At 44.8% G+C, this 27,171-nt stretch overlaps 1 protein-coding gene across 1 annotated transcript in view; it reads right to left on the bottom strand.

The window, feature by feature from the left end:
- COG5 (component of oligomeric golgi complex 5) overlaps positions 1 to 27,171 on the bottom strand; it is a 238,304-nt gene that overhangs the window by 4,624 nt on the left and 206,509 nt on the right. The window contains exons 18-21 of the mRNA XM_056118161.1: positions 22,876 to 23,113; positions 15,855 to 15,931; positions 4,767 to 4,893; positions 4,229 to 4,308 (exon numbers count right to left, since the gene is read on the bottom strand). Coding sequence (XP_055974136.1) covers positions 4,229 to 4,308; positions 4,767 to 4,893; positions 15,855 to 15,931; positions 22,876 to 23,113 — 522 coding nt within the window. The remainder of the gene's footprint in view (positions 1 to 4,228; positions 4,309 to 4,766; positions 4,894 to 15,854; positions 15,932 to 22,875; positions 23,114 to 27,171) is intronic.

The following is a 27,171-nucleotide window of genomic DNA, read 5'->3' as shown; positions in this document are numbered from 1 at the left end:
AGAAATCCAAACCTATCAGGGGCCTTCACAGGCCTGTCAGGCCCCGGCTTCCCCTGGCTCCAGCTTCCCTCTCTGGCCCATCTCAGGGACTCAGTTCCCACAACTGGTAGCAGATATTCCAGTGACTTGAGAAACGCCAGGAGGAGTGGCCAACTATTACCCTCCAACTAAAAGGACACAGAATCCATCTAGGAATGGTGAGAAAAGAAGACGCAAGTGATTTACAAACATACAAAAAAGTGCTCTTCAGCCCTGATCAAAAGGTAGTGCGGGTCAAAATGGCAGTAAGATACCATGTCACATTAGTGAGAAGAGTATATTCAAACAACCAGTGCTGGTGGGAAGGTAGAGAAAAAGGAACCCTCTGTCACTGTAGGAGGGAATATAAACTGGTTCAACCTCTTAAAAAAAGGGGGGGGGGTGGCTGGTCAGAGAAATAGTTCAAAGGGCCAGAGCACATGTAGTGTATGTGGGGGTCCTGTGTTTGATCCCCAGAACCACTGGTCCCCTGACCACTACTGGTTTTGTGCCACTCTCCTCCCACCCCCAATTCCCAACAAAAACACAAAGAGAACCATCATGTGATTCTGAAATTCTACTCTGTGGTATCTATCCCAAACGTACCAGAACACTAAAATAAGATAAATGCACACCTAAACTCATTGTGGTGTTATTTCCAGTGCCTAGAGTGGCAAGATCTGGAAACAGCACTAGCGACCTAGCAACCAAAGGCAGATGAGTGGATAAAGCAGCTATGATTTAGACACATAATGGAAGATGCTCTAGCTTTAAGAAAATAAGACATCTTGCCTTCTGTTAAAGCATGGATAGAGCTGGAGGAGGTCGTTCACACAAAACAAGTCAGAAGGCGAAAGACGAAATTTGGATATTACTCATACATAACATAAAGAAACAAAGCCAGAGAATTGGCAATGTTCAATAAAAACAAACCCTTAGACTCTGAAAGGGAAAATGATGTTCAAGCAGGGGTGGAGCATGGGAAGTGTGTGTGGGGGGGGGGGGGGGGGAATGTATGTGTGCATGTGTGTATGTGTGTAAAAGTGTGTTTGTGCATATGTATGTGTGGGGGGTGTATGTGCGTGTATGTATATGTGTGTATGCATGCAGAAGGAAGGGATCTAGGGACACAGATGGAGGGACGCTGATCTGTGGTGGGAGGGGGTGGTACGGGAACATCGTGTACCTGGAGCATGAACAGTGGTGCTGGCAGAAACCACACGCCCTCAACAACCACAACGACCAGCAAACCAAAAAGAGACACTGTAGTTTGGGCTCATCTGTGGCGCTGGCCAAGGCAGGGCGGGAGGGCCCTGGGCAGGTACCCGCACCAAGAGCAGAGTGCTGTCTAGATGGAAAGCACCATTAAGGGAATATAGCCTGCAAATAATTCTCAGTCACAAAGGTGCATCTACCCAAACAGACTCAGGAGAAGCAAAGAAGGGCCTGAGGAGACCAGTAGCTCCACTGCAAATCGCTGTATCACTGTCATCCTGTTGTTCCTCTATTTACCTGAGCGGGTGCCAGTAACATCTCTATTCCTCCTGTCCCTGAGATTTTAGCAGCCTCTCCTTTCTTGTCTTTCCCAACAACTGGAGGCTCTTTCCGGGTCAGGGGAATGAGACCTGTTGTCGTTAATGTTTTTGGCATATCGAATATGCCACGGGGAGCTTGCCAGGCTCTGCCTGTGTGGGCAGGATACTCTCGGTGGCTTGCCGTGCTCTCTGAGGCATATATTTATATATTTCTCTCTGATTTGTTGCCTACAGTCTGAACCCCATCAAATATGGTGTGGTAATTATGGAAAATGGGTAGGAAGTGTCTTATGATGTGTCACACGGCAGTTGGGTAGCGGAGGTCAGCTGCCGGGGCTGGGTCCCTTGGGGTAGGGAGGGCTCTCACCTGCCCCACTCTGGGGTGCCCCGAGTGAAAACTGCCTGGCACGTGGTCCAGTGGCATGGTTATGGGGGCCTTTTTTTATACTTCCACCTGGGAGGAGGAGCCATGAGTTCTAGAGGGGGGTCCATGAGGATATTATCTGGTGCCCGCAGGGTGTGGCTTACGGGTGTGACTCCTGGGTCACTGGACACTGAGGTAAGCAGGCAGAGGATCTCTGCTCCCAGGTCCCGTTGAGTTCAGAGTCCAAGGTCACAAAATTCTGCATTACCCTGGGTTCCAGACTCCGCACCAGACTGTTTTCACTCGAGGCGCCCCAGGTCGGGCAGGCCCTCCCCAACCCAAGGGACCCAGCCCCAGCAGCCGACGTCCACTGCAAATAGCCAGGGTAAATGTGCTCTACCACTTCTGCAAGTTCAGAGAGGTCAAAAACTTGATAGTACAGTGGGTAAGATGACTTGCCATGCATGTGGCTATCCTTGGTTCGATCCTCGGCACCCCAGATTCCCTGAACCTATTTGGAGTGAGCCCTGAGTGAGCCAGGAGTAACCTTTAGCACCTCCAGATCTTGTCCCCCCAAACAAAAAACAAACAAAACCCCAAAACAACAAAAACCAACTTAGTCTTCACCTTCATCATGCTCCAGGTAGGTCGACCTACAAGTCGCCTCTCACCCAAGGCCACATATGCCGGGAGCACTGGGCTCTGAGTCAGTGATTACTTGGATATAAAAATTAACTTGACTGGGCTACATTCAAGCTCCAGAAAAACATCTGGTGTCAAAAGGAAATTGAAAGAACGGCAGAAGCGAGTTCATTACTGCCATTGATTCGGCAGCAGTAATTACACTGTCCTCTATTTGCCCTGCTTTGTAGCGACTCAATGTACAGTGCTGGGTTTTCCTCCAGAGCTGCAATGAGTTTACTGACATTTAAAGAGCAACAGTCACCCTCGGTTTGTCTACAGGGAAAAAAAACCCATCGAGTGGTGCCTCCTCATGCAAGGACACTGCTGGTTTTGCGATGATCAATGGGAAAGAATATTCTTTATGAATGCTCATGGCAAACATCCCTGGTCCCCCACGCCAGCACTGCAGCAGGCGCTCTGTGGGTCAGAATTTTCCCCAAGGGGGCCCCAATTTCCTGCTTCGGGTAAGAGGGTACTGATCATAAACATATGTGGAGTGATGGGTAGGCTTTATTTAAAGAGCATGCCAGTTTTTCTGAGCATGATTTTCAGTGGCTAAATATAGCCTTAGCAACAGCACAGCTGATGAAATAACTCAGGAGACAGTTTTAAAAAGAAGCAAAAGAAAACATATTTCTGATGTGCCCACAGCAGGACAACTGTTGTGGATAAAGTCACTCTAACTTGTGAAGACCAAAAGACACTTTGCAATGAACTGAGTCCCCTTTATTTACCAAGTGTGCAGAAGCTGAGTCTTTGGGTCTCAAGAGTAACTCACAGAGGCATTCTCTGCAAACCCCACCTTAGCCCACATCCCTTTTCTCTTTCCCAAAGATTTTCCTGAGGGCAGGCTGAAGCCATCACGTGAATGCGTGGAGGTTCACCTGGGCATTCTTTCCCATTTCTGGGTCGGATGCTCACAGCCGAGAGGAGTTTAAGAGATGCAGGGAGAGCAGATGCTGCCCTAGTTAACCCTGTCGCCCAGCCCACCTGGGGGCTTTCCTCACCTCCGGGTCCCAGCCCTGAGACTCCATGCCCCCTCAAAAGCAAATGTATCTTGGTGATCAATCCTGGCTGCTAGTTCTTTCTCCTGATGCTAAGGTGGGTTCAGCCTCAGGTTCTCTATGGAACTGATTAAAACTCAGCAATAAAAAAAATCCTGAGAGCAGGCTGCCACTCCTGGAGATTCTGAGGCCTTTAAGGGCGGATTCCACTACTATCACATGTGGATATTTGTATATGTTCATTTGCATCTGTTCTCCACGAGTTCAGCAACTGTAACTCATGAAAATCAAGCTGAGAATGTGGAGGTAAGGCAAGGAGTCTTTCCACAGCTGAAGATGTTTTGCATAACTAGAAAAAAAAAGAGTTTTCACGGCTCCCTTAGGCACAGAGAGGGAGTGAAGACTAAGTGACAGACAAGGAAAGCGAAACTCGTGCCCCCGAGAGCTCAGAGTGTGGGGACCCCCCCCCCCCAGCATCTGTGTGCCCTAGCAATGTGGGGTGCCTCAATCACAGTACTCAGCCACACTCTCCAGGTACTCTTCCTTCTCCTCCAGTTCCCCCTTCCCGCACCATCACCAGCAGAATCCCAGAACCCCGAAGCAAGCCTGAACACACACTTTACCTGATGAGAACAAGCCTGTCCTTTTCCGATGGGTGGTCATCCAGCCACTGCGAGAAGCGTGCGTGAGACCATTCTGCCCGCTGCAGGGTGGGGACAAGAGCGCATTAGCTTCAGTGAATGCCAGCAAGTGCAGGCTCAAAAAAGTACCCTGAAGGATTCCACAGGTGAAATCCTCAGGAGCCAGCACGAAGGAAAGTGGCACAGCCCTTGATAACACTATCCTCTCGAAAGGCGCCTTTTGCATTTGGTGGGTCAGCTAAGGAAATGGGCCTCCAAAGAGCTGCATAACCATCATTTACTGAGTTGCCACTAAGAGGGCTAATTTCTGCATTCGTGGGGGGATTTTTTTGCACTGCCAGAAAAGGTACTGGGCAATGTGGATTTCCTTTCTTACTCTCCCTCTGGTTGTTGTCAAAAATCCAAACCGATGACTCATTCAGGCAAGAGAAAGCCAAGAACCCTTCAAGGAAGTGGGGTCCTTTATGGGCAGAGTTAAGAGGGAAGGCTCATAAGAAGGTTCTGGTTTCACTTTTATTACCTGGAAAGGAGATTTTAACTCAGCAGGAGCTCTGGTGAATAAGAACTGAATAATGATGCTGAATGGAATCAGGTCCCCCAGGGCAGGACTACTGGCCACATGCTCACTGGTCTGGAAAAGCAGCGGTCTAGAGGAAAAGAGGAAAGTTACTCATGCTGTTCCATCCTGAAAGGATCCAGTAAAAGGAGCACAGGAGCAATTAGCATAACTTACCAGCACAACAGTCGAAGAATGAGTAACAGCATTTCCTAAATAGGGGACCATGTGGCACCCAGGAGCGAAGCAGGCCTCCCACATGCCAAGCACATGCTCTTCCGGGCCCAGTTTAGCTAATTTGGAACCATATCTTTGTGTGTGTGTGTGTGTGTGTGTGTGTGGCGGGGGGGGGGGGGGGGGATAGGAGCTCAGGGGGCAATTTGGTGCCATGCATCAAACTCAAGGCCTCATATGCAAGGCACATCCTGGACCCTCTTTTTTTTCTTATTTTTTTAAATTGACTTACCATGAGATAGTTACAAAGCTTTCATGTTTGAGTTTCAATCATACAATGATCAAACACCTATCCCTTCACCAGTGTACATTTTTCACCACCAATGTCCCCAGTATCCTCCCCCTCCTCCCCTGCCTCTATGGCTGGCAATTTCCCCCATACTCTCTCTCTACTTTTGATCCTGCAAAAAATCGGTTAGCAAGGTACTTATATTCCTGGCCCCTCTTAATCATTTGACCCTGACACACAGGTGATCTGCCCTTTCGACTGCTTCCGGGTTTCCCCTGCAGGTCTGACCTGAAGTCAGGGTGCTGAAGCAAAGTCTCTTCTTAGTGCTTATCTGATGAACAGGCTCCAGAAAAGCATTTAATCACTTTAAATACAATCAACTGAGCTAGCCTCTAAGGTGGGTAAATTCAAACTGTTTCCACACAACATTTCAAAGGTCGATTATATCTTTGTGAATATAAAATTTGGACTCCGCTAAACATTCTATTGCAGATTCTTTTGTGAGGGTTTTCGTCCACTATTTTCACAGGAATATGCGGGCAGATCTACTCTGCGAGCAAGTATCACCAACTGCGGAAACTAAGAAGTTGAAGCTCTCAGTAACGCCTTGCCTCTAGGCGGCGCTGATGAGCAGCAGAAGCTAATGATGCGCTGCGGGCTAGAGGCTGAATCTCGGGGGGTTGATGGCAGCAGGGATTCTGTAGCAGGGAAAGCGCCTCTGCACCCCTGAGGAGCCCCCTCACCCCACTGGAATGACAACAGTCTACAGATGGAGGCTGCGCCAACGCCAACCTGAGCCCAGCTTGCTTCCCCTATTCCTCCTCGGGAGCGCACTCAATAGAGGGTAGAGTTGTTTGGTTTTTTTGCTTCGACGGAAGACCTATCAACTTTACTAGTGATTGGAAATTCTTTTTTTATTTTTATTTTTTAGAATATAATTAAAGGACTGTGATGTACAATGCTATTGATGATTGAGTTTTAGGTATACAATATTTCAACACCGATCCCACCAACTTTCCTCTGCCAGTGTTCCCATATTCCCTCCGCACCCCCAAAACCCTGCCCCACCCCTGCCTGTCCACTTGGCAGTCACAAAACAAAGCTCCAGTGGCTGCAGCTTAGAAGTCATGTTCTCAGTGTTGTTGAGTCTGTGTTTGGATATACGGCTACACCACTCACTCAAATCAGCAGCATGACTGGAGCCCTAAATCCTGTTCACCCATTAGTTCCCATTCTCTTTTCTTCCCCTCTTGGTACCTTTTCTTCCCTGTCCTTCTCCTCTCAAAGGTCAAGGGTTATGCAGGCATCCTCTCTTCACTACAATACATCCCCTCGTTCAGTTATTCCATACTGCATAGATAAAGTGACATCATCCTGTGTTGCTCTTTATCTTCCAGCTCCAACCCACTTGCAGCAAATTGCATGATCTCATCGCTTCTTGTGGCTGCATAGTATCCTGTTGGGTCTATACACACATCTTCATAATCCAGTCAACCAGATGGTTGGTTCTTGCTACATCCAGCATGTCATTAGAAAGAAGGCTTTCTATTTACTATTTGAGACACAAAATTGCTACCTGGCAGAGATTTTTCTAATTTTAATGGTATGGTCAAACAACACATATCTGCAATGCATATTCTCTATTATTAGGGAAACACTGCTATGTATTTTAGTTGCCTATCTATCACGAGAAACTCAGAAAGCTCCAAACCATGCCTATCATGAATACGGACAGCATCTTCTCACGCCACACTGAGAATATGATGTACTTGGCTTGAAAACTTCCAAGGTCTGAATCATCTCAGTGTTCCACAGTGCAAAGCTTTAGGCAATGAGTCAAGCACCTCATCAGATGTGAAAATGTTGCTGGGGAAATTTTGGTTCTGTCTCGGGCTACTTATCCCTTTAGGTCATTCTCTGTGTGGATGACACTGGCTTCAGCAAGGGGAAAAGAAGAAGTTCCTGGTTTTCACAGTGGCAGCAGCAGGAATGGCTATCACCTACAGCAACTTAGCCCAAGCTGTCTGAAAATCTTTGTGACACCTGAACATCTATCTCCCAACAGCTCTGAAAGACAGGTACTATTACAGATGGGTAAACTGAGGGGTAGTGAGATGGAGTAAAAGCTGAGAGCAGAGCACGGCTTCAAACCCAGGGAGCCAAGTAGAGTGTTTTTTTTTTTTTAAATATTAACTGTTTGATGACAAAGACACCTCGAGAAAGTGCCCTTTTAAGCTCTCAGCTCCTGCAGAAAAAAAAAAAAACTAAGAATGCCGATGTTTTCTTCATTTCATCAAACATCAGTGAAAAAAAATCATATGAACTATGCGATTATCGCTTTAGATATTAGTAGGCATCCAGTACCCTATATACTTAAACCATACCAGTACAATCTCTCCTGGGAAAAAAAAAAAATTTCTGTTTTTGTTTTGGGGGCCATGCCTGACTATGTTCAGGGCTCACTTGTGCCTCTGCACTCAGGAATCACTCCTAGTGTTGCTCAGGGGATCATATGAGATGCCAGAGCTCGAACTGGGTCTGTACATGCCAGGTAAGCGCCCCACCCACTGTGCTATTGCTCCGCCCCCTAGGAAATATTCTGAAAGGCTTCTTGACAAATATAACAAGGAATCCAGCAGCGCTGCGGGCACCAGCTGCAACTCTGGGCCAAAGGCAGCAAGTGCTCTGCAATGTGGCCTGTTTCACCGGCCTTGGCTGTTTTCCCTGACTCCTGTGCTGGCCTCAGAAGGGCAGTGGCCATCCTTTCTCTGCTACGCCGTCCACTGTCGAGTGACCACTGCTGGGTAAACCTGCTTTCTGGGAGCCACTCTGGCAGGAAGTCTGCTGTGACTCTGGGCTCCTGGGGAGCAACACGTGTCACCAGCCGCAGGGCCCTGGGAAATGGGGTGAGCTCTGTTTCCTGGACACTGGGAGAGTTCTGTCCTGGCAGAGGAAATAAAGCATCTTACAGACCAAGGTTCCCTGGGCAGCAGGCACCGAGAGATGGTTCCAGGAACCCCCAATGCCCCACAGCCAAGCAATTTTGGTGCCGCTGACAAGGTTGCTCCCATGTCTGAGATCCAGTGGGGGGAGGCCCCTCCTGGGGCCACGGACTCATGCTGCAGGTCTGGCATGCCTGGGCTCTGAAAGAACTCAGTGAGAGGGGTCAGCCGCCAGGGAAAGTCAGGCTCTCACTAATGTCCTGCTCACCCCTGCAGGGCCCCCTGCCAAGTAAGGAAGGTTCTCCGCGGTCCCCGTTAACAACACGGAGACCTGCCAGGGCCCCAAACTCACTGAAGAGATGGAATCTCACTGTCTTGAGAGCAGGATGATAAGGAATCCTGGTGCCCATCTTGTTCAGGGCACCCTGTAAGAACTCCCAAACAAGGGCTGGAGAGATGGTACAGCAGGTACGATGCCTGCTTTGCACATCGTCGACCTGGGTTAGATCCCTGGCACCCCAGATGGTTTTCTGAGCCTCCCGGGGAGGAAGCCCTGAGCACTGCTGGGTGTGGCCCCCAAACAAACAAAAAATAAAAAAGAGAAGGGAAAAAAGAGAATTCCCCAACACCAGTGCGTTAGAATGAAGTGTCCAGAAATAACAAAATTTTAAAATCAAATTATCTATAGCAATTAAAGGTAATGGTTTGAATATCTGCTTGCCTTTCCTTTATTCTAATCCTTTAAAAACAAGCAGGGGTCACACCTGGTGTCTTTGGCCCAGTGCTGGGGATTGAACACAGGCCTCACATGTTCAGTATATGCTATTTTTTTCTATTTGGGGGGTTTTTAGGTGATACCCACTGGTGCTCAGAAATTACACCTGGAACTCCACGCTCAGGGATCACTCCTGGCGGTGCTCCAGGTTGGTTATGTGCAAAGCAAGTACCCTACATGCTCAACTCTTGCTCCGCCTGGCGCTCTGCTTCTCAGCCATCTTCCTGGCTTCCTGACTTCAATACATCCTGATGAGAACTGCTGTGAGAGAAATCAGGCCAGAAAGGAAGGAGGAGGAGAGAGGAGACAAAGGTGCAGGGAGGCAGACGCACGGCAAGCCACGGCGGCGAGCACGCCGCACGCTGAGGCTGCTGGCTGTGACGGCGCCACACGCGGGGGCAAAGCGGGGCATTTTCAAAACAGGATCTTTTGGACAATCACCCGACCCCCTTGGAGCGCTGAGTCACCGCAGCTATTTTTCGGCTAAGACCGAGTCCTCCACTCTAGCCACTCAAGGACAGCCAGAGCGTGGTGAAAAGCACAGCTGGATTTGGTTCCCTATTCGGCACCACTGATATAATTACCTGTAAACATCACAGGCAGACATTTCATCTCTAGAATTCGGGAGTCTGAGAGAGTCTGGCATGAGAACCTTTCTTCTCTGATTTCAGGTGGACTCTCAACCACTGGCGAAGTGAAAAATAAATCACCACTCTGAGGTGATGTGAAGAGCAGAAGGAAACTAATGTTATAAAATGCAGATATCTAAATGCCCACCTATACATCTCCTTCTCAGAAAAAAAAAAGAGTTCTCTGAATAGAGTAGCATTTCCTTGGTTAAACTTAACAGTTAAGAGGCAGTCTTAATTTAACCAGGCATTTGGCCTCATTAGGAAAAAAAACCTCTGCGGGCTGCAGAGCTAGTACATGAGTTAAACCACTGGCCTTATGGTCAATCCCTTGTGGCTCCCAAGCCCCGCCAGGAGTGATCCCTGAGTGTAAAGGCAGGAGAAAGCCCTGAGCACTGCTGATTATGGCTCAAAACTAAAATCAAGGTGAGGGGGGGGGGGATTGGGGAGAGGGGAAAAAAAAAACATCGGCTTTGCAGAGGCACCTAGTAACTCACAGTGGGGTCCTTTCAGTCTTTCTTTGCTTTGCTTTTTTTCTAAGCACTACTGGGTGCTTAGAGCTTATTCCTAGCTCTGCTCTGTACTACATCAGGGATCGCTCCTGGTAGGGTTCGGGGATCGTGGGTATGCTGTGAATTGGGCACCCACATGGAGTGCCAGGGATCGAACCCAGGTCCACGGAGTGCAAGGCAATTGTCGTACCCACAGTGCTATCGCTCCAGCCTCTTATCAGTCTTCTCACTGGGCACAGTCTTCTCTCTCCCCTGCCTTGGCTAATATGAACTGATTGCTGGAAGCAGCTGACAAAGCAGAGAGGGTGGGGCAGAAGCTCTCAGCATCCCTGGCAGTGGAGAGCGTGAGAGCCAGGAAGAGAGTGGGGTCGGAGGCCTGCAGGAGGAGGGGGCCTTGAAGGAGAGTCCGGGGTGAGGTCCGCTACAGACCAGCACACGTCCTGGGCAGTGTTTCACAGATGGGCAGTTAGAACCTGGGGGTAGGCTGGCGATTTTCAGCCTTCCTACCCTTTGCAGGCTGGTGGCAGAAGAGAGCTGCTCGAGGCACTGGTGGCTTCCTTTCTCCTCCAACTGTCACGCTAGCAGAGCCACCCTAACAGCCGGAGTAGCTGATGGCGCTCACCGCTCCTTTCATCAGATCTTAGGAAGCTTCCAGTGGACATAATGCAAAGCTGCAGCTGAATGGACAGAGCTTGCCTCAGGGCCGGCCTGCCCGTGTCCCTGCAAGAGCTAAATGGCACCAAGTTCCTCCTCTGTCTGGTGCCCCGTGATATCTGCCTTGGGAATGTTAAGAGGCAGAGCCCCTGGGCCTAACTGGGGTGTGTGTGAAGGCACCATCCAGACAAAGACCACTCAGGACACAGACCACGTTGCACTGGACGGACTTGGGGGGGGGGGGGTGGTGTCGAGCAGCTCCAACGCACATGGACACACGTGGGCACCTGTGCGATGAATTCCTCCTCCGAGGAAGCATTCTGCCCTGGGTAGGAAGATTCTCGCTTCCTGACAGCTCGCCTGGAGACAGGAGAATGTAAACGAATGCTAGCGGCTCACTGGACCAAGTGCCGTCTGCTAACATCACTGTCAAGGAGCGCCTGTGGCAAATTCAGGGTGGTAGAGTTCTGTGCACACATGCGTGCCAGGGTTGGGGGGGGCATGGGAGTGGGGGGCGGGTGCTGTGGGAGAGAGGAGTTCACCAGGTAGTTCTCTGTCACCCTGCAGCCACGGAGGCAACCCTACCTACTGGGCTTGAGGATTTGGTCACCTGCGTCTCTTACACACCTGCTGCCCCCAGTGCCACTGAACTCCCTTGGAAGTTTTATTTTATTGACTTATTTTATTTTATTGCTTTATCACTTGACTTCCCATTAATCATCAATTTGCTCAAGTGGGCGCCAGTAACATCTCCATTTGTCCCTGTCACGTGCTAGTGTAGTCCAATAGCGTCTGTTCCTTCTAGGGACACGAAGAGCCTCAAACTGATGGTTCAGGATCTTGATGAAGAAGTCTGATCATCTAGTAGGTGGGTGGCCACAAGTCTTTTGACGTCCCGTGGAATCCAGTCGGTAATGGCTCTAGTCCAGCAGTCATCTCCAAATCTCATTACGTGTCCAGCCCATCTGATTTTCGATGCCTTGGTAAACGAGACAGCATCCCTGATTCTTGAGCGTTGATGGAGGTCGGAACTCCGGATTCTTTCTCTCATTTGAGTGAAACGTGATACTCCAAGCATAGCTCTTTCAATTCCTCTTTGGGAGACCCGAATAGTGTTCTCAGTTCTCATCCTGTTTGCATAGGGCCCAGGTCTCTGAGGCTTATGTTAATGCAGGAAAACAGTGGAATCCAAGAGATGTGCCTGGACCCGGAGGTTCTTCGTCCTCTTCGATGCTTTTGTTTTTGTTTTATAAAAATGAAAATTTTATTTGGCGGGGGGGGGGGGGGGGGGAGGCTACCGAGCCATCCTCAGGGGACTTGGGACCACTCCAGGCAAGCATCAAACCCTCAGCACTGAGGCCCAAGGCCCAGTGACACAGTGCTGCTCAGGCCCAGCAGTGCCGAGTGACTCCAGGCCTATGCCTGATGGTAATGGAGGGCCAGGCAATGCTGGGGATTCAGACTGGGTCCTTCTTCATGCAAGGCACGCCCCTCATCCCCTGAGTTACCTCCACAGCCCTCCATTATTTTCCAATGGGAAAAGCAATGCAAGGGCATTTTTGAAATATTTTCATGACTTTAAAAAATATTATTTTATGTAATTATTTATTTTGCTTTTGGGGTCACACCCAGCAAATGTTCAGGGGTTGCCCTTGGCTCTGCTCTGAGGAATTACTCCTGGACATGCTGGGCAGACCATATGAGATGCCGGGGATCAAACTTGGGTTGGCCACATGCAAGGCAAAAGCCCTACCTGCTGTACTATTGCTCCAGCTCCTATTCATGACTTTTATGACCACAGATATAAAACAAAGACAGAAACATTGAAAAACATAAATTCTGAAAATGATTAAAGGAAAAATCACCAGTGACAATGCCACTTTCCAAAGATAACCTTCTGAGGTCTATCTATCCTTGGCTTTCTTTCTTTGTTCATGTCCATTATTATTTAAAAATCAGTATGGAGAGGGAGAGACAGTACAAAAGGGTAAGGCACTTGCCTTGCACACAACCAACCTGGGTTCACTCCCTGGCACCCCAACTGGTTCCCCCCAACCCTGCCAGGAGTGACCCGAGTATAGAGCCAGGAGTAAGCCCTGAGCACATCCAGTGTGGAAAAACCCACCCTCCCCCCCCCCCAAAAAAAAAAATCAACAGAGATCCTATATATGCCCTTTAGACATACATTCTAATATATGTTAAAGTGATTTGCATAGACTTGATCCTGTGAATGTGGCATCTCTTACTGGCTGTCATTCAGCTAGTTTGGGTGTGATTCTGAACCTTTCTGGGAGAAGCCCCATGAGTAAGACCCAAGGTCATATTTACGTGCAATAGAGGATGTGTGCTCCTGTGTCGGCTCACAGTACAGATGGGGAGAATAACAAGAATAGGTCCTTTCACTATAACTGCTCAGGACTAATTCTGGGGAAGTTCTCCAACAAGCCTTTGCAGGCTGTCAAACAGAAAGCCTAGAATTGGATTGTTGAGACCAAAAGCTACTCTGAGGGCCAGAGAGATAGGACAACGGATAAGGCATTTTTTCTTTTGTGCACCTGACCCTGATTTGATTGATCCCTGGCACTGCACATCGTCCCCTGAGCACTGTCATGAGTGATCCCTGAGCACAGAACCAAGAGAAGCCCTGAGATGGCCTGGTGTGTGTGGTACAAATTCCCACATCAGAAAGAAAGAAAGAGAGAGGGGGGGGAGGGAGGGAGGGAAGGAGGGAGGAAAGAAGGAAGGAAGGAAGGAAGGAAGGAAGGAAGGAAGGAAGGAAGTTAGTTCCTGGTCTTCATGTGGCAACTATACAGAAACTGCAGAGTGAGGGACTTTGCAACTGCTCAAGGGCAGGAACGATGGCATGCACTGACACCCCCCTTAAATGATGACATGAAAAAGCCTCTACACCAGGCCCGTAGAGGGCTAGAGCTGAACCCCAGGCCACACCAGGCCCTCATTTTATTTGATCTAATAAAACTAAAATCTGTATCATAGCCATGCTTTCCCCAATGACTACCTGCTGAATGTTTTCAATAGAAGAGCTGATTCCGTTCCTAAGGCAACGCTTCCAACGGGAAGTGTTTTGTTCCCATCTTACTCAAAGGAAGAAAACAGAAGTTTTATTAAGGTTATTATTACAGTACAAATAAACGACTGGTAGACAGTAATTCAGGACTTTTAAATCTTTCCACTCATCTGTGTTTGGCAGTGACAAATCCTAAGGCTTCAATAAAAGATTCAAATACTTTTTGAAAGGCTGGAAGGCTGGAGGATGTGGGTCAGCGGTAGGCTGCATACCTTGCATGTGTAAGGCTCTGAATCCCAACTCTACAAGAAAGTTTTCACTGATCCAAAGAAGATATTTGAGAATACCTGTGATCCCCACCCCTTTTTTTAAAAAGGTAAAGGTAAAGGCCCTCCCGTTGATCGTCGATTTGCTCGAGCGGGCCCAGTAATGTCTCCATTGGAGACTTTGTTGTTACTGTGTCTGGCATATCGAATACTCTCGGCAGCTTGCCGGGCTCTCCGAGCTTGCCGGGCTCTCCGAGCTTGCCGGGCTCTCCATTTTTTTAACTGAAAAAAAAAAAATCTACAGTTTTTCTGAAACCCACTCTTACACTGTACTGAGGGCACTTGAGAAAAAGAATTCAGGTTCTGTGCAGCACTTTAAAAACTTTTTTAGTGGATGGAGAGATACTACATCGGGTAGGCCACTTGCCTTACATACAGTCAAACTGGGTTTGATTCCCTGAGTCCCATATGGTCCCCCAAGCACCACTAGGAGTAATTTCTGAGTGCAGAGCCAGGAGTAACCCCTGAGCATCGCTGGGCATGACCCAAAACAAAATAAATAAATAAATAAAATTTCGCAAGTTATAAATAGTCAAGGTAAAACTGGGTTCCCCTTTCAATTGACAACCTTTGAGTCTTACATTTCAAGTGACATTATACCTGAATATTTTACTACCCAAAGCTTGGATGACATAAGAGAGAGAGGTGGCGTAAAGGGCATAGTACTTATTGATTACTCTTGTTTCTGGTACTGAGTCAGTGTTCAGAAGAACACGTGCTTGAACTCTTTATCGTGACAGAAGTACACTGAAAGGCCATTGTACTCTAGAATATCATAGATTGCACACACTAATACTTCCCATCTGGTATACTGTGTTACAAAGTGATTGTAAGTACTAGGTTCACCACACAGCCCTTGGGAACTGGCCACTGTTTTGAATGTACACATTTCTAAGTGAACCACAATCAGAGTTTGGGAGGCTGTGGTTTACTGAACGGACAACATATTTGTAACTGCTGTTGAAAAAAAATTTACACCGTTAAATGTTTCTTCAAGTATCAGTTGGTAAAAAGCCTATGCACGCATTCAGCAAGAATTTTCTCTAAAAGTTGGTATGCTCTTAGGTCAGAGGTATGAGCTTAGTGTTTCACAAGTTCCTTCCTTCCTACTCTCCCTCCTTTCCGGTGCCCTGTCCAAGGGTTGCAGCGATAGTACACCAGGTATAAGTGCTAGACTTGCACACAACCAATCCGAGTTCAGTACCTGGCACCACACATGGTTCGCTGAGCACCCCATGGAGTAATTCCTATGCAGAGAGCCAGCTGTAAGCCCTGGGCACCACTGGGTGTGGCCCACAAACAAAACAAAAGTCAATACAGTTTGTTGTGAAATATAACCTATGAGCTTTATGAAAGCATTTGAATTGATGTCTCCTGATCATCACTGGGTATAGCTCTGATGGCGCTTGCAATACCAGCCCAAGAATTCTGCATCACTCAGCCCAAGCATCAGTAATTCTGAACTTCTCATCATTTCTGGAGAGCAAAGTCTTCCCAGAAAGAACATGCTAAAAGCAATCATCTCAATGTTGTGAATTATAACTCAAATTTCAACATGCACATACTGCAATGCATATGGTTCTAACCAAGTTTCTAGGTTTAATAGTGAACTTTATGAAGAACCATCTGGAAGGATCATTAATGTTCAACATGAATAGGATAAAGGGACTTACCTTCAAGTGGTCATGGATATATGAATAGCAAAAATATACAAATGTCTTACCTGAATGCCCTCAGCATTCGATAGGACTTTCCTAAATCAGACACTCTTCTACAGAATGGACCCACAGCCAACTCCATCTGAAATAGTAAAAGATACTTCTTTTAATATCAGACTCCTATGGTCAACTGGGGGAACATCTGGAACATACAAAGTTGCAACTTGTAATAAACCTAATTTTATTTGGACTGTAAAGCCAAATTTTACTATTATTTTATTTGTTTTGCAGTCATCTATGGCAATGCTCAGGGATCACTTTTATTGTTGAGAGACCATATTTGGTGCCAGGGATTAATCAAGGTTAGAAGAATACCTGGCAATAGCATTAACGGCCTGTACTCCAGCCCTTCAAGGTTTTTTCTTGTGGTTATTGAGGGTGGTTGGAGAGTCTGGCCATACCTGGTACTTTTCAGGAGCTATTCTTGGTTTTGTGTAAGAAGTGACCCCTGGCAATGCTCAGGAGATCAAATGCGGTGATGGAGATTGAACCAAGTTTAAAGTGGCTGAATAACAGGCAAGTGGTAAGTCTGCTTGCTTATAGCAAAGTCTACTATAACTTTCACATTAACTTACTAAAGTGGACCAAAACAACTTCTTTTTAAAAAACAAAATACATTCTTTGTTATGTAAGAGAGGGAAGTTCTTAACAGAAAAAAGGTTTTCAAGACTGTGTGCTTATACTTTAAGTAGGAGCCACAGGTTTTTTTTTTTTTTAATATAAGTGATGACGGTTTAAAGTGATTTAAAAAAAATGACTCGAAGAACAGTTCAGATAGAGAAGGGACCAACAAGAAAATAATAGTTGAAAATGATCATTTTGTACAGGAAGTAAGTGTTGAAAGTAGGTAAAGGGATATACCTGATAAACTTTCATTATCTGTATTGTAAACCATAAGGCCCAAGGGCGGGGGGGGGGGGGGGGGGAGAGGGAGAGGGAGAGGGAGAGGAAGAGGGAGAGGGAGAGGGAGAGGGAGAGGGAGAGGGAGAGGGAGAGGGAGAGGAAGAGGGAGAGGGAGAGGGAGACAGAGAGAGAGAAAGAGAGAGAGAGAGAGAGAACCTGCCACATAGTGACAGGTGGGGAGGGGGGTGGCGGGAGGGAAATTGGGACCACTGCTGGTGGGAAAAGTACAAGGGTGAAGGGACAGGTGTTGGAACATTATATGACTGAAATTCAATCATGAACAACTTTGTAACTGTATATATCACTGTGATTCAATAAAAACAAAACAAAAAAACTAAAGCACAGTGCTCCAATCCCCTCATATATCCTTCTTCAGTAGACTCATTCAAAAAAAGATTAAAAACCAAAACAAAATAAAAACAACACAGACGCTAGAGATGGCACATTTAACCTCTTCACATCAATCTTCTCCTTTGTCTAATGGAAAGAATAATACTACTTCACGGAATTATGCAAATGGAGAATTTCATAAAGTACCATGTGCATAGCAAGTAGTAAGTGCTCATTAAATGTCAACAATGATTATCTAGATTTTAGAAATTTTCCCCTTTTAAATTATTTATAAATTGCTTTCTGACAAGAATTTAGCAATTATTGATTTCACCTTTCTTCATTTTCCTCTTCTGATAGAAAATGTTAGTTGTCATTATTTAGAGGTTTAGGCTACTTGCACATTATCTATCAAGCACATAGATAACGTTTTTGTAGGTTTGATACTCAGATGTGAAACTGTTATTCCACTCTTGCTGAAAATAGAATCTTGGAAACCATGTAAAACAAAAAAATAAGCCCCCTGCCCCCCACCACAAACTCCCCCTGGCACAAAATAGGCACAAGAGTCCCTATGTACCATCAGGTTTGACCCTAAGACAGAAACACAAAGAAACAAATCAAACAACAAAAAAACAGGGGCCTGGTATAGAACAATTCAGCAAATGTCCCAGGAAGACTATTCCTTATAATGTAATCTTTCTTTGGGAAAAATAAAACCATTCAAAGAACAGCAAAGTTTTAATTCTGCTAATCATTCTTTTGAAAAACTGCTCAAATCACCCTGCCAATGAAAGATCTTAGAGACCTTTAAAAAAAAAAAAAAACCAAAACACTTATCTGAGAAACATCACCCAGACATACATGAGGATAAGAGGGCAAATTCAGAGTCTCTCCCTCTTTCTGTTTGGAAATGCAAAACTGGGATGGAGCAATAGCACAGCTGGTAGGGTGTCTGCATTGCACTCGGGTGACCCACGTTCAATTCCCAGCATCCCATATGGTCCCTGTGCACTGCCAGGAGTAATTCCTGAGTGCAAAGCCAGAAGTAACCCCTGATCACCGGGTGTGACCCAAAAAGAAAAAAAAAGTCTGAATTCAGACCTGCCTTTAAAGAGTTCCCAAATTTTGTGGGAATACACACACACACACACACACACACACACACACACACAGATATGATTATTCAACAGAATCATTAGGGTGTGTACATATACATACACACATGGAATATACAAGAGTGAACAAAATGACAAAGCAAAATAGGAAAAGTATAAAGTGAGTATCAAAAGAGAAATAGAGTATCCTCGTGATGATCCTGAGGGAAATGAGTATCACAGGTGTTTCTCTCCCAGTACAGAAGACAAAAATCCAAGACTGTATGTTCCAGAGAGAAACCTCACATGCCTGGAAAACTCTAAAATGTAGAGTAAGTCAAGAAACAAAGCAAAGTTAGCATTCTTGCCAACAGTGCGAAACAGCAGCTTTGGGCCAGGGTCCACAACTCAAAAAGACAGCAGGGGAGAGACAGTGGGTGGGAATTTTTGGTTTTCTTCAGAAAGTGCAGTTGATCTTACACTACTGAGCACAAAGTACAAATCAGATCATTCCTTATCTATGATACCTTTGATAACTCAAATCATATATCCAACATTGTGTGCGTGTTTGTGCATGTATGTGTGAGAGTTTTCTTAAATATGTTTAAATCACATGGAATGTTTTCCATGAAAGGTTTTTTCAATTACCCTAGATCTGCATTTCTCAAAGTTGACTGCGCACTGGATGGAACCTGAACAAACTCAAAACTCCTGAAGCCTGGGTCCCTCCCTCAGGACATTAATTATTCTGCTCTAATTGTCACGACTGCTATTAGGAATACTAGAAAGAAGCTCAGAATTTTTACTGTCCAGGTGATCCAAATGGGGGGAGTTTTGAACCACTGCTCCAGAAGCCTCCCTTATCATTATAGATTAATCCAAACATTCTTTGCCTTAGCACTTTAGCGGGACCGCATGCTAAGTATTTAGGAAAAATTTATATAGGAGAGAATCTGGATTTGAACGTCTGTTGGAATATGATGGAGATTTCTATGTCATAATTTCAAAACATCAAATGCTTACAACAAATGTTTTGCTCGAAAAGCACCTCTAAAATACTGAAAGCCATCTTCCCCTGCCAGAATTCCATCAAACCATAAAAGCGCGTCTCTGAAGAGTAGCTGTGACCCTCTCAGATGCTGCATTTAGCTGTGGACAGGAAAATGGCATGCGCACCGGCTCCTCCCTCCCTCCCTCTCCCATTTGGAAGGCAGGAGCAGTCAGCTGCAGGCGCGGTAAACTAATTACATAGCTGCTCCTTACCCACTGCAGACATTTGGCTAACCACAGGGCATCTGTGCACACTGCCAGGGCGCTCCTGTCTTGACATTGCTCAGGAGAAAAGGCAAAAGGGAATCGGAACAGAAAGCAGAAAGTCTGATTCTTTTCTAAATTTATATTTCAGACACAAAGTACAATCAATACAAAGTAATGCTTAAAGGACACCAGAAGATCTGTAAATAGAAATGGCTAGGAGTACCACTGAGTAAATAATCCAATGCCAACTTCAAGAGCTGGCCTTGCGCTCAAAGAAAACAGTGAAAAACGGGGGTGGGGCGTGCTTCTGTGTGGAGTGTGGACACGTGGCCAAAGAGATTCTTATTTAGCAGAAGCCCCACAGTGCTGGACAACCTTAGAGCGTTAGACCTGCTGTGCGATGACCACAGACTTGGGGACCGTGTGGTGCCCAGTGGGGAATTAATTACCTATAGGAAATCTCCTGCCTGTGACCTGATTCCTAAGGGGCTGTGCACTGGGTACTTCCCTCACCACAAACCAACCCAGATGGTACCCTGCCTGCACTGTCTTTCTCTGTCAACTAAGAAAGAATGTTGGGGGGGGGCAAGTTAGAATTACCCAAGAAATCTTTAAAATATATCAGTGCTTATTTACAGAAATGGATTTTCTGCCAGATAATCAACATTCCTGAACAGATCGGATCCATCTAGAAATCTTCCTTCCATTATTTATGCCGGAATAGCAGACACTGCTATCATAAGAACCCTTTCCAAACCCACAGAGGATCTGTGTATTTGATTCCAGTAGCCTCGATGACTCTGCCTAATTTTGCATCCAAATTGCTAGAATTTTCAATAATAAGTCAAGGCTTTCTAGTCCCCAGCTGATGCCTGTCATGAATACAAATGTCAGGGTAATGCTATTTAAGTGTTTTGACTGACCCCAGGATGGCTCTGAAAGCCGAGATGCAATAATACTTAACTGCCGTGTGGCAAGAAACAAAATCAGGTGGAATAAAATCCCCACAATTCACTTTGATTTGCTTTAAATATGGGAAGGTGAGAGGGGTAACAACTGAATGATGTTTTCCACAGCTCCTCATCCCAAGTACTTCCACCTGTCTTTCCTGGGCCAAACAAAGGATGGAGGAAACTTCCCGAGGGTGAATGGTGGGATGGTCTGAAGGAGTGCAGGAAGGAATCCACACCATACACACATACTGCAGAACCAACGCTACTGAAGGGCTGGGAAATACACGTGTTTCATTGCTGAGTGAATGCTGGCTGTGGGAATGCCTTTCCTATACTTCCTAAGTGGAAAAAAGATGATGCCAGGAGCAGAAGTTAGTAATAACGACTGATGATTTTCACTTACGCTAAGCGACACTAGAAAGGTTTGACTTATTTCTTGGGCAATGTCTCCAAGGAAGATGAGCCAAGTAAAAGAGCTCAACCCTGTTGCTTGCTGGCTGCTAGGCATTTGGAGCAGATACAGCTGCAGAAGGAAGGGGTAAGGGACCGTGCTTTCCATCATAGGAGTTATAAGGGAACAGACCAGAATTTTTTTTTTTAATTTTAAAAAGATAAGTAACACCCCACCCCATCCCCAGCAATCTCATTCTGGCCAACTCCTGCACGGCTGCCACTCTAATTGGACTTGAAGTGCTGCCTCCAGGAAAGTGACTCAAGAACCAGCTGGAGCAGAATGCAAATAAACTAGTGGGGGAGGGAGACAGGCAGAGAAGAGACCAGGAAAAGAAAAACAAAATGAGGGAAGGAAGGGAAAAAAAGAAGGGCAGAGACCCATCTAAGCAGAGTTTGCAATGTGTCCTTCTGTTCTTGTTTCATTTTTGTTTAACAAATCAAAGCAGGTCTTGTTCATCATTGCTTCCTTTTTGCTGTCATTAGGCAGCCTGTGACACCGGGAAGGAACAGTAAAGACAATGGACCCGATTATCTCTACACTGACTATCTACACAAATTAAGCGTGTACAGTGCTTACTGAGATTGAAGTCAATAAAGATGGGGCTGGTAAAAAGAGTCACATTAAAGGTAACACTTGATTTCTATTTTCATGCTAAGGCCACTAAAGGCCAATTTCCCCAAGGAAAGCTCTCTACTATAAGTTAGTTGTCTCAGGTATATTGTTTGGGAATGAAAACAACTAATTCTAGACCAGTTAATGAGCCCAGCGCCTGGTTCTTGAAACCTGATTAAGTTCTACTGTTCTGCTCTGTACCTTCTCTTAGGTTTAATGAAGAAGAAGGCAGGATGGGTCCACCACACCCTTTCCTTAGTGTAGGAAAAACAAAACAAGACTTGGCCCCAGATACACCCACAGTAGTAAGCGGGGACATTAAAATTTGTCTATCTTTATAAGAAGAGAGGATCTGGCAAACCACTAAGAAAAAAAATCCATCTGAATAACTATTTAGACTACTAAAGCTAACAGCTTTGAATGTCTTAAAAAAATAAGTTCTCCTTTGGCAAAGCTATCTAAATACAAATCATCTGTTCACGAATCTTTTAATAAAAGTGTATGTCTGAGGTGCTACTTTTTTGCCTCTGATACCATCGAAAGGCTTTAAAATTTTGTCAAAAGGACAAAAAAAAATAGCTGACACTAGATCTACTATTTAAATGTCCCTTCCCTTCACTAACATCAGAGAGAAGGAAAGGATTTTAAGTCTAGTCATATACAAGATGGGTACTCACTTTAATTTTATTTAATGAAGGGAGGCCAAATAATCAGATTTTATAGATACCTGATCTGCTCTGCATCTAAATGAAGTAGAATACTGCCTTGGAATGTTGAGTACACCACTGAGACACCACAGATATATGGGCTTGCTTTCTTTCCCTCCCTCCTTCCCTTCCTTCCTTTCTTTCTTTCTTGGGCCACAATATGTTCAGGGCTTACTCCTGACTCTGTGCTCTGGGATCACACCTGGCAGAGCTTGGGGGACCATACAGGGTGCTTGGAATCAATCTCAAATAAAGCAAGCACCTTACCTGTTGGACTCTCTCCAGTCCCAGAATTTCTTTCTTTGTACATGACAGATAAGCCCCTTTTCACTGTTTGAAGGATAAACTACAATGCCTACAGTATTTTGTGGTAAAGGTTTTACTCAATTACGTTTATAAGTGCTAACTTGGTGGGACAGTAAAATAGTAAGAAACTCCCTTGTTATATATGAATTGGTACTGGTGCTTTACCGTAGAATGAGCTACTTCACTTTAACCTTAATATACCAAAGATGGGTGATGATTCTTTGTTAAATACAAAGATAAATAATTCTGGCATAAGAGTATTTCTAAACTTTCTTCTTTTTAACCAATTAATTTTACACATTTATTTTTCTTTATACTTCAACTCTTTGGAATACTATACACCATTTATTTAACAATAATACTGAGGCTGAAACATTTTCCCCTAGGTAGCTATGCTTCCAATTTACCTGTGCAAAATCAGCAGCAAGTCGCATTTTTCCGTTTTCACCAAGAGGCCTTATGAGACTGGCATGGCGGATAAAAAGTTCAATTGCTCTTTGGGCAATAGCTTCCGTGTTGTCAAAGACAAAATCTGAGCATTCAAAGTGCTTAAAGTAATCACTCATAACTCTGGCAATGAAACCTTGAAGCTCCTTCATGTACAGAGAACAAGGAATATCAGGCTTTCCTAAGCTGGATGCAGACCTGCAAAGGGAAATTAAAAGGTCAACAGCTGAGACACTTAAGACATGTAGTAGATTTGTTCACCACCCCATCGTCTATTAGTTCAGTCCAAAGCAATTTTTACCCTTAATGGCAGAAAAGGCACCTTTCATTTTTTCCAAAGCATTCAAGAGCAGAAAGCAACATTTTAATTATATCCTGATTTAGTGTGCAAGAAAGGCTATAAAGAAATCTTAAAATTCGTTCACCTAAAGATTATTAAGAATGAAACAACTACCCATCTTGCATGGTTCACAGAAGGGCCTTATGTGAACTCTGACCTCACAAGGCCTCTCATTATTATAATTCTTCATCCACTTATACGGTTAGTGAATAAATTAATAATGGATCCTGAAATAGCACATTATAGTTTGCAATGGCCAAAAAAAAAAAAAGAGCTGCCTTCTCAACAAATTCTTGGCAGAGATCTCTCTACTCTTGTGCTATTTAACAGAAGAATTCTGACTGTGGAAGTGGTTATATAACTATACACATGGTATGCAATTGTTTTCTCCAGATGATGAGGTTTGGAAAGGCTTTAATTTGGATCAACAAATGATGCCAGATGATGCTCCATGAAATACTATTTATAATTTATAAATGTTTACAATTGCTTTTTAAAGAGTATTACAAGAATGTGAAATATTTATAGAAAAGAAGAGCTATACCAGAATTGGAAATCACCTGATATGAATTAGCAAACCAATGAGATCACTGGCTACATAATGCTCAGTCTCTTAGAAAAAAAAAAAGCAGCATCTCCATATTTTGAGAATGACGTAGAGAAACTGGCAGTGGTCTAGAGAACAACAGACATGACTCAAAAACTGTCTACAGCAAGAGAATGAGGTGAACTTAATTATTTTCAAATACAGCAATGATTATTATATGTAGGATGTTTTCCAGAGGTCTTCCATTTATAGAATTTGACAGAAATAGAGAAAGTAGGCTAATGTTTCAGCAAGAAGAGATTTTGTTCAGCCGTGAGAAAGACTGTCCTGACTGTGGCAAAGCTGTTAAGGTAGCATGGAAGATGCTGCTATGTCAGGAATCACAGAGAATGCTGCTTGGTACAGCAAACAGGGACAGTCTTAAGAAGTGAAGCCTCTCAACAGGAGGACTCTGGTCTGCCAGACAGTGCAACGCTTAACCTAGCTTTATTCATATTTTACAAAAATAAAGGCTAGGTTGCCCTTCGCCCCTTTCTCAAATAGGCATCTAACATATCCTTTAATGTTTAATCAAAAGCACGACTTTTATCTTGGTGCTAATAGGGAGAATTGTTTCAAGAATTTTAATCTCTTTGGTTGAAATGATTTCCTGGAGGATTAGAAACAAATATATATATATATATATATATATAAATATATATAAAATAAAATGACCTATTAGGACAAAATTTTGAAAGACAATAATTATCAATTCTAAGCGCAAACTAGAAAGGCTTGATTGAAATTTACTAGACTATGCTGGAGCAATAGCACAGCAAAAGGGCGTATGCCTTGCGCCCGGCCGGCCAGCAGTGCCGGGTTCGATTCCTCCACGATTCCTCTGCGATTCCTCTGTGATTCTTCTGCGATTCTTCTGCGATTCCTCCGCCCCTCTCGGAGAGCCCGGCAAGTTACCAAGAGCATCTCGTCCACATGGCAAAGCCTGGCAAGCTACCTGTGAAGTATTCGATATGCCAGTAACAATGAGTCTCACAATGGAGACATTACTAGTGCCCGCTTGAACAACGGGAGGACAGTGCCACAGTGCCTTTATGACTGTGGTGACCTAAATGCATGTTAGACCGTACCAGCATTTACTAGATAGATAAAGGCTAAAGCTCGGGTTCCCCAGTTAATGCCAAAGCTTTTAGTAAGAAGCTCTCAACTGATAAAATGCAATCATAAGTTGCACAGAAATTCAAGAGTTTTTTTTTTCCTGAGGGAGGGACTACACCTGACAATGCCAGGGGTGTGGGTGTGTGTGGGGGGGGTGGGGTGGGGCAAATACCCAAATACCATGTGATGTCATGAATAGAACCTGGAGTTCTCATATGCAACTCACTCTAGTCTACTCCTCCCAGCCCAAGAGTCTTTATAATGAGCGTGTGCATAAAGGAAATGAAAACAGAATTAAATACACATACCCCTGAGGGGGCAGATGTTTACTTTCTCAACAGCACTCTTGGCTGTGTTTGTGTTCCCTGTGCTCCCAAGAAGTGCAAACTAATCAGTTTTGAGATCAAAGGGTCTCCCTACTTTTACTTCCTTCTGCCCCCATCCCCCTCATTCAAAACTAGAAGTGGACACAAGTGATTTTATATTACATAAAAAAGACAAGAATTGGAGCAATAGTACAATGGGTAAGGCACCAGCCTTGCATGTGGCAGACCAGGTTTGATCCCCAACATCCTATATGATCCCCTGAGCACCACTAGGAGTGATTCCTGAGTGCAGAGCAAGAAGTAACCCCTGAGCATTGCCAGGCATGGCCCAAAAAAACAAATCAACAAACCAACAGAAAAAGTCATTTAGCATATCATGTCCATCAGTTATTTACACATACATATACACCAAAGGATTGAACCTGGGACTGCCCCATTTATATTTATTTAGCTCTGACTTCAAGAGAAACATACCAGTCCAACTAAAAGCATCTGGAGTCCATTTAACATCTGAAAGTTAGATTTGGTGTGAAATTATTGTTTCCCTGAACTGCCCTCAGGGAATCTGAATTGCCCATTCTGTCTTTTAACTTACTGTGTAATTTTCCTTTTCATCTTGAGTAAAAAGATTCAATTCTTGCCCCTCTAAAAAAAAAAAAAACTCAACTGTGGGGAGAAGGGACTTAGAAATGAGGTGGACTGTCACTGATTGCCCGGGAATGGTGAGGTAGCATTGCAAGGATAAAACAATAATATGGGAGCTGTTGTAATCCATGTTACCACAACACAAACAGGCAAAATCCAGTTTCGACTGGTAGAACTTATATTCTAAAACTAAAAATTGAAATGTATTCTTTACAGATATGTATATACACAGATATTGATTTATAACAATGTGTACATGGAGCATACATATTGTGATATACATTATTTGCTCGAGCGGGCCCAGTAACATCTCCATTGGAGACTTTGTTGTTACTGTGTTTGGCATATCGAATACTCTCGGTAGCTTGCTGGGCTCTCCAAGAGGGGCGGAGGAATCGAACTCGGGTCGGCCATGTTGGCCGCTTGTAAGGCGAACGCCCTACCGCTGTGCTATCGCTCCAGCCCATATATAAATATTGAATATTTTAAAATCCCTAAGAAGTGTTTAGCGTTTTTTTCAATAGCAGGACATGCTACTTAAATATATAGTATAAGTAGACTATCATAAGGTGTTTCCAAATCATTGGAAAAGCATGGGCATGGAAAGGCAGGTTTCACTATTACTTTTCCCTGGGGGTGGGGGGGTGGGGGGGGGGAAGAAGACAATTCTTACCAAAAAGGGATTTCTACTTTTTACACAGCTTAATTCAACTTCACCATATTACTATTATTATTTTAATTCTTATAAAAGCCATACTAACATGAGAGGGCATGAAAGAATTCCTAAAATCTAGGTCCTAGAAGGTGGGGAAATGACAGGTGTGTGACAGCACTATGCAGCAATAGTGCGTCCTTCCTACTGACACAGCCTCCTGGCGACAGGCTTTCAGCGGACTCTCAAATGGCTGTTGTGTATGCACAGAGCTGAAGCAAAGCGATCAAAGACTATTTGGGCACAAAATTGAAGAGTGTCACGAGCTGAAAATTTTTAAGCTTGTAGAAATCTACTGTTAAAATAACCAATCTGGTTAACTCGTACTTAAAATAGTAAATAAACAGCAAGCTGGAAGCAGGGGAGGGGAGAGGCCTGACTTCAATATCAACCGTGTCTCACCTCATGGGCATTAGCTGTGACTGAATAGAATACTAACAGACCTCTCCGAACAACTGAACCAACATAAATGACCGCAGTTGGGCTAACTGGGACATTTTAATTCTCTAATTTCTTTTTTTTTTAAATCTA

The sequence above is a fragment of the Sorex fumeus genome, unplaced genomic scaffold, assembly GCF_029834395.1.
Source record: "Sorex fumeus unplaced genomic scaffold, SorFum_2.1 ptg000037l, whole genome shotgun sequence".
Classification (NCBI taxonomy): Eukaryota; Metazoa; Chordata; class Mammalia; order Eulipotyphla; family Soricidae; genus Sorex; species Sorex fumeus.
This window is presented reverse-complemented; position numbering and strand designations above follow the sequence as displayed.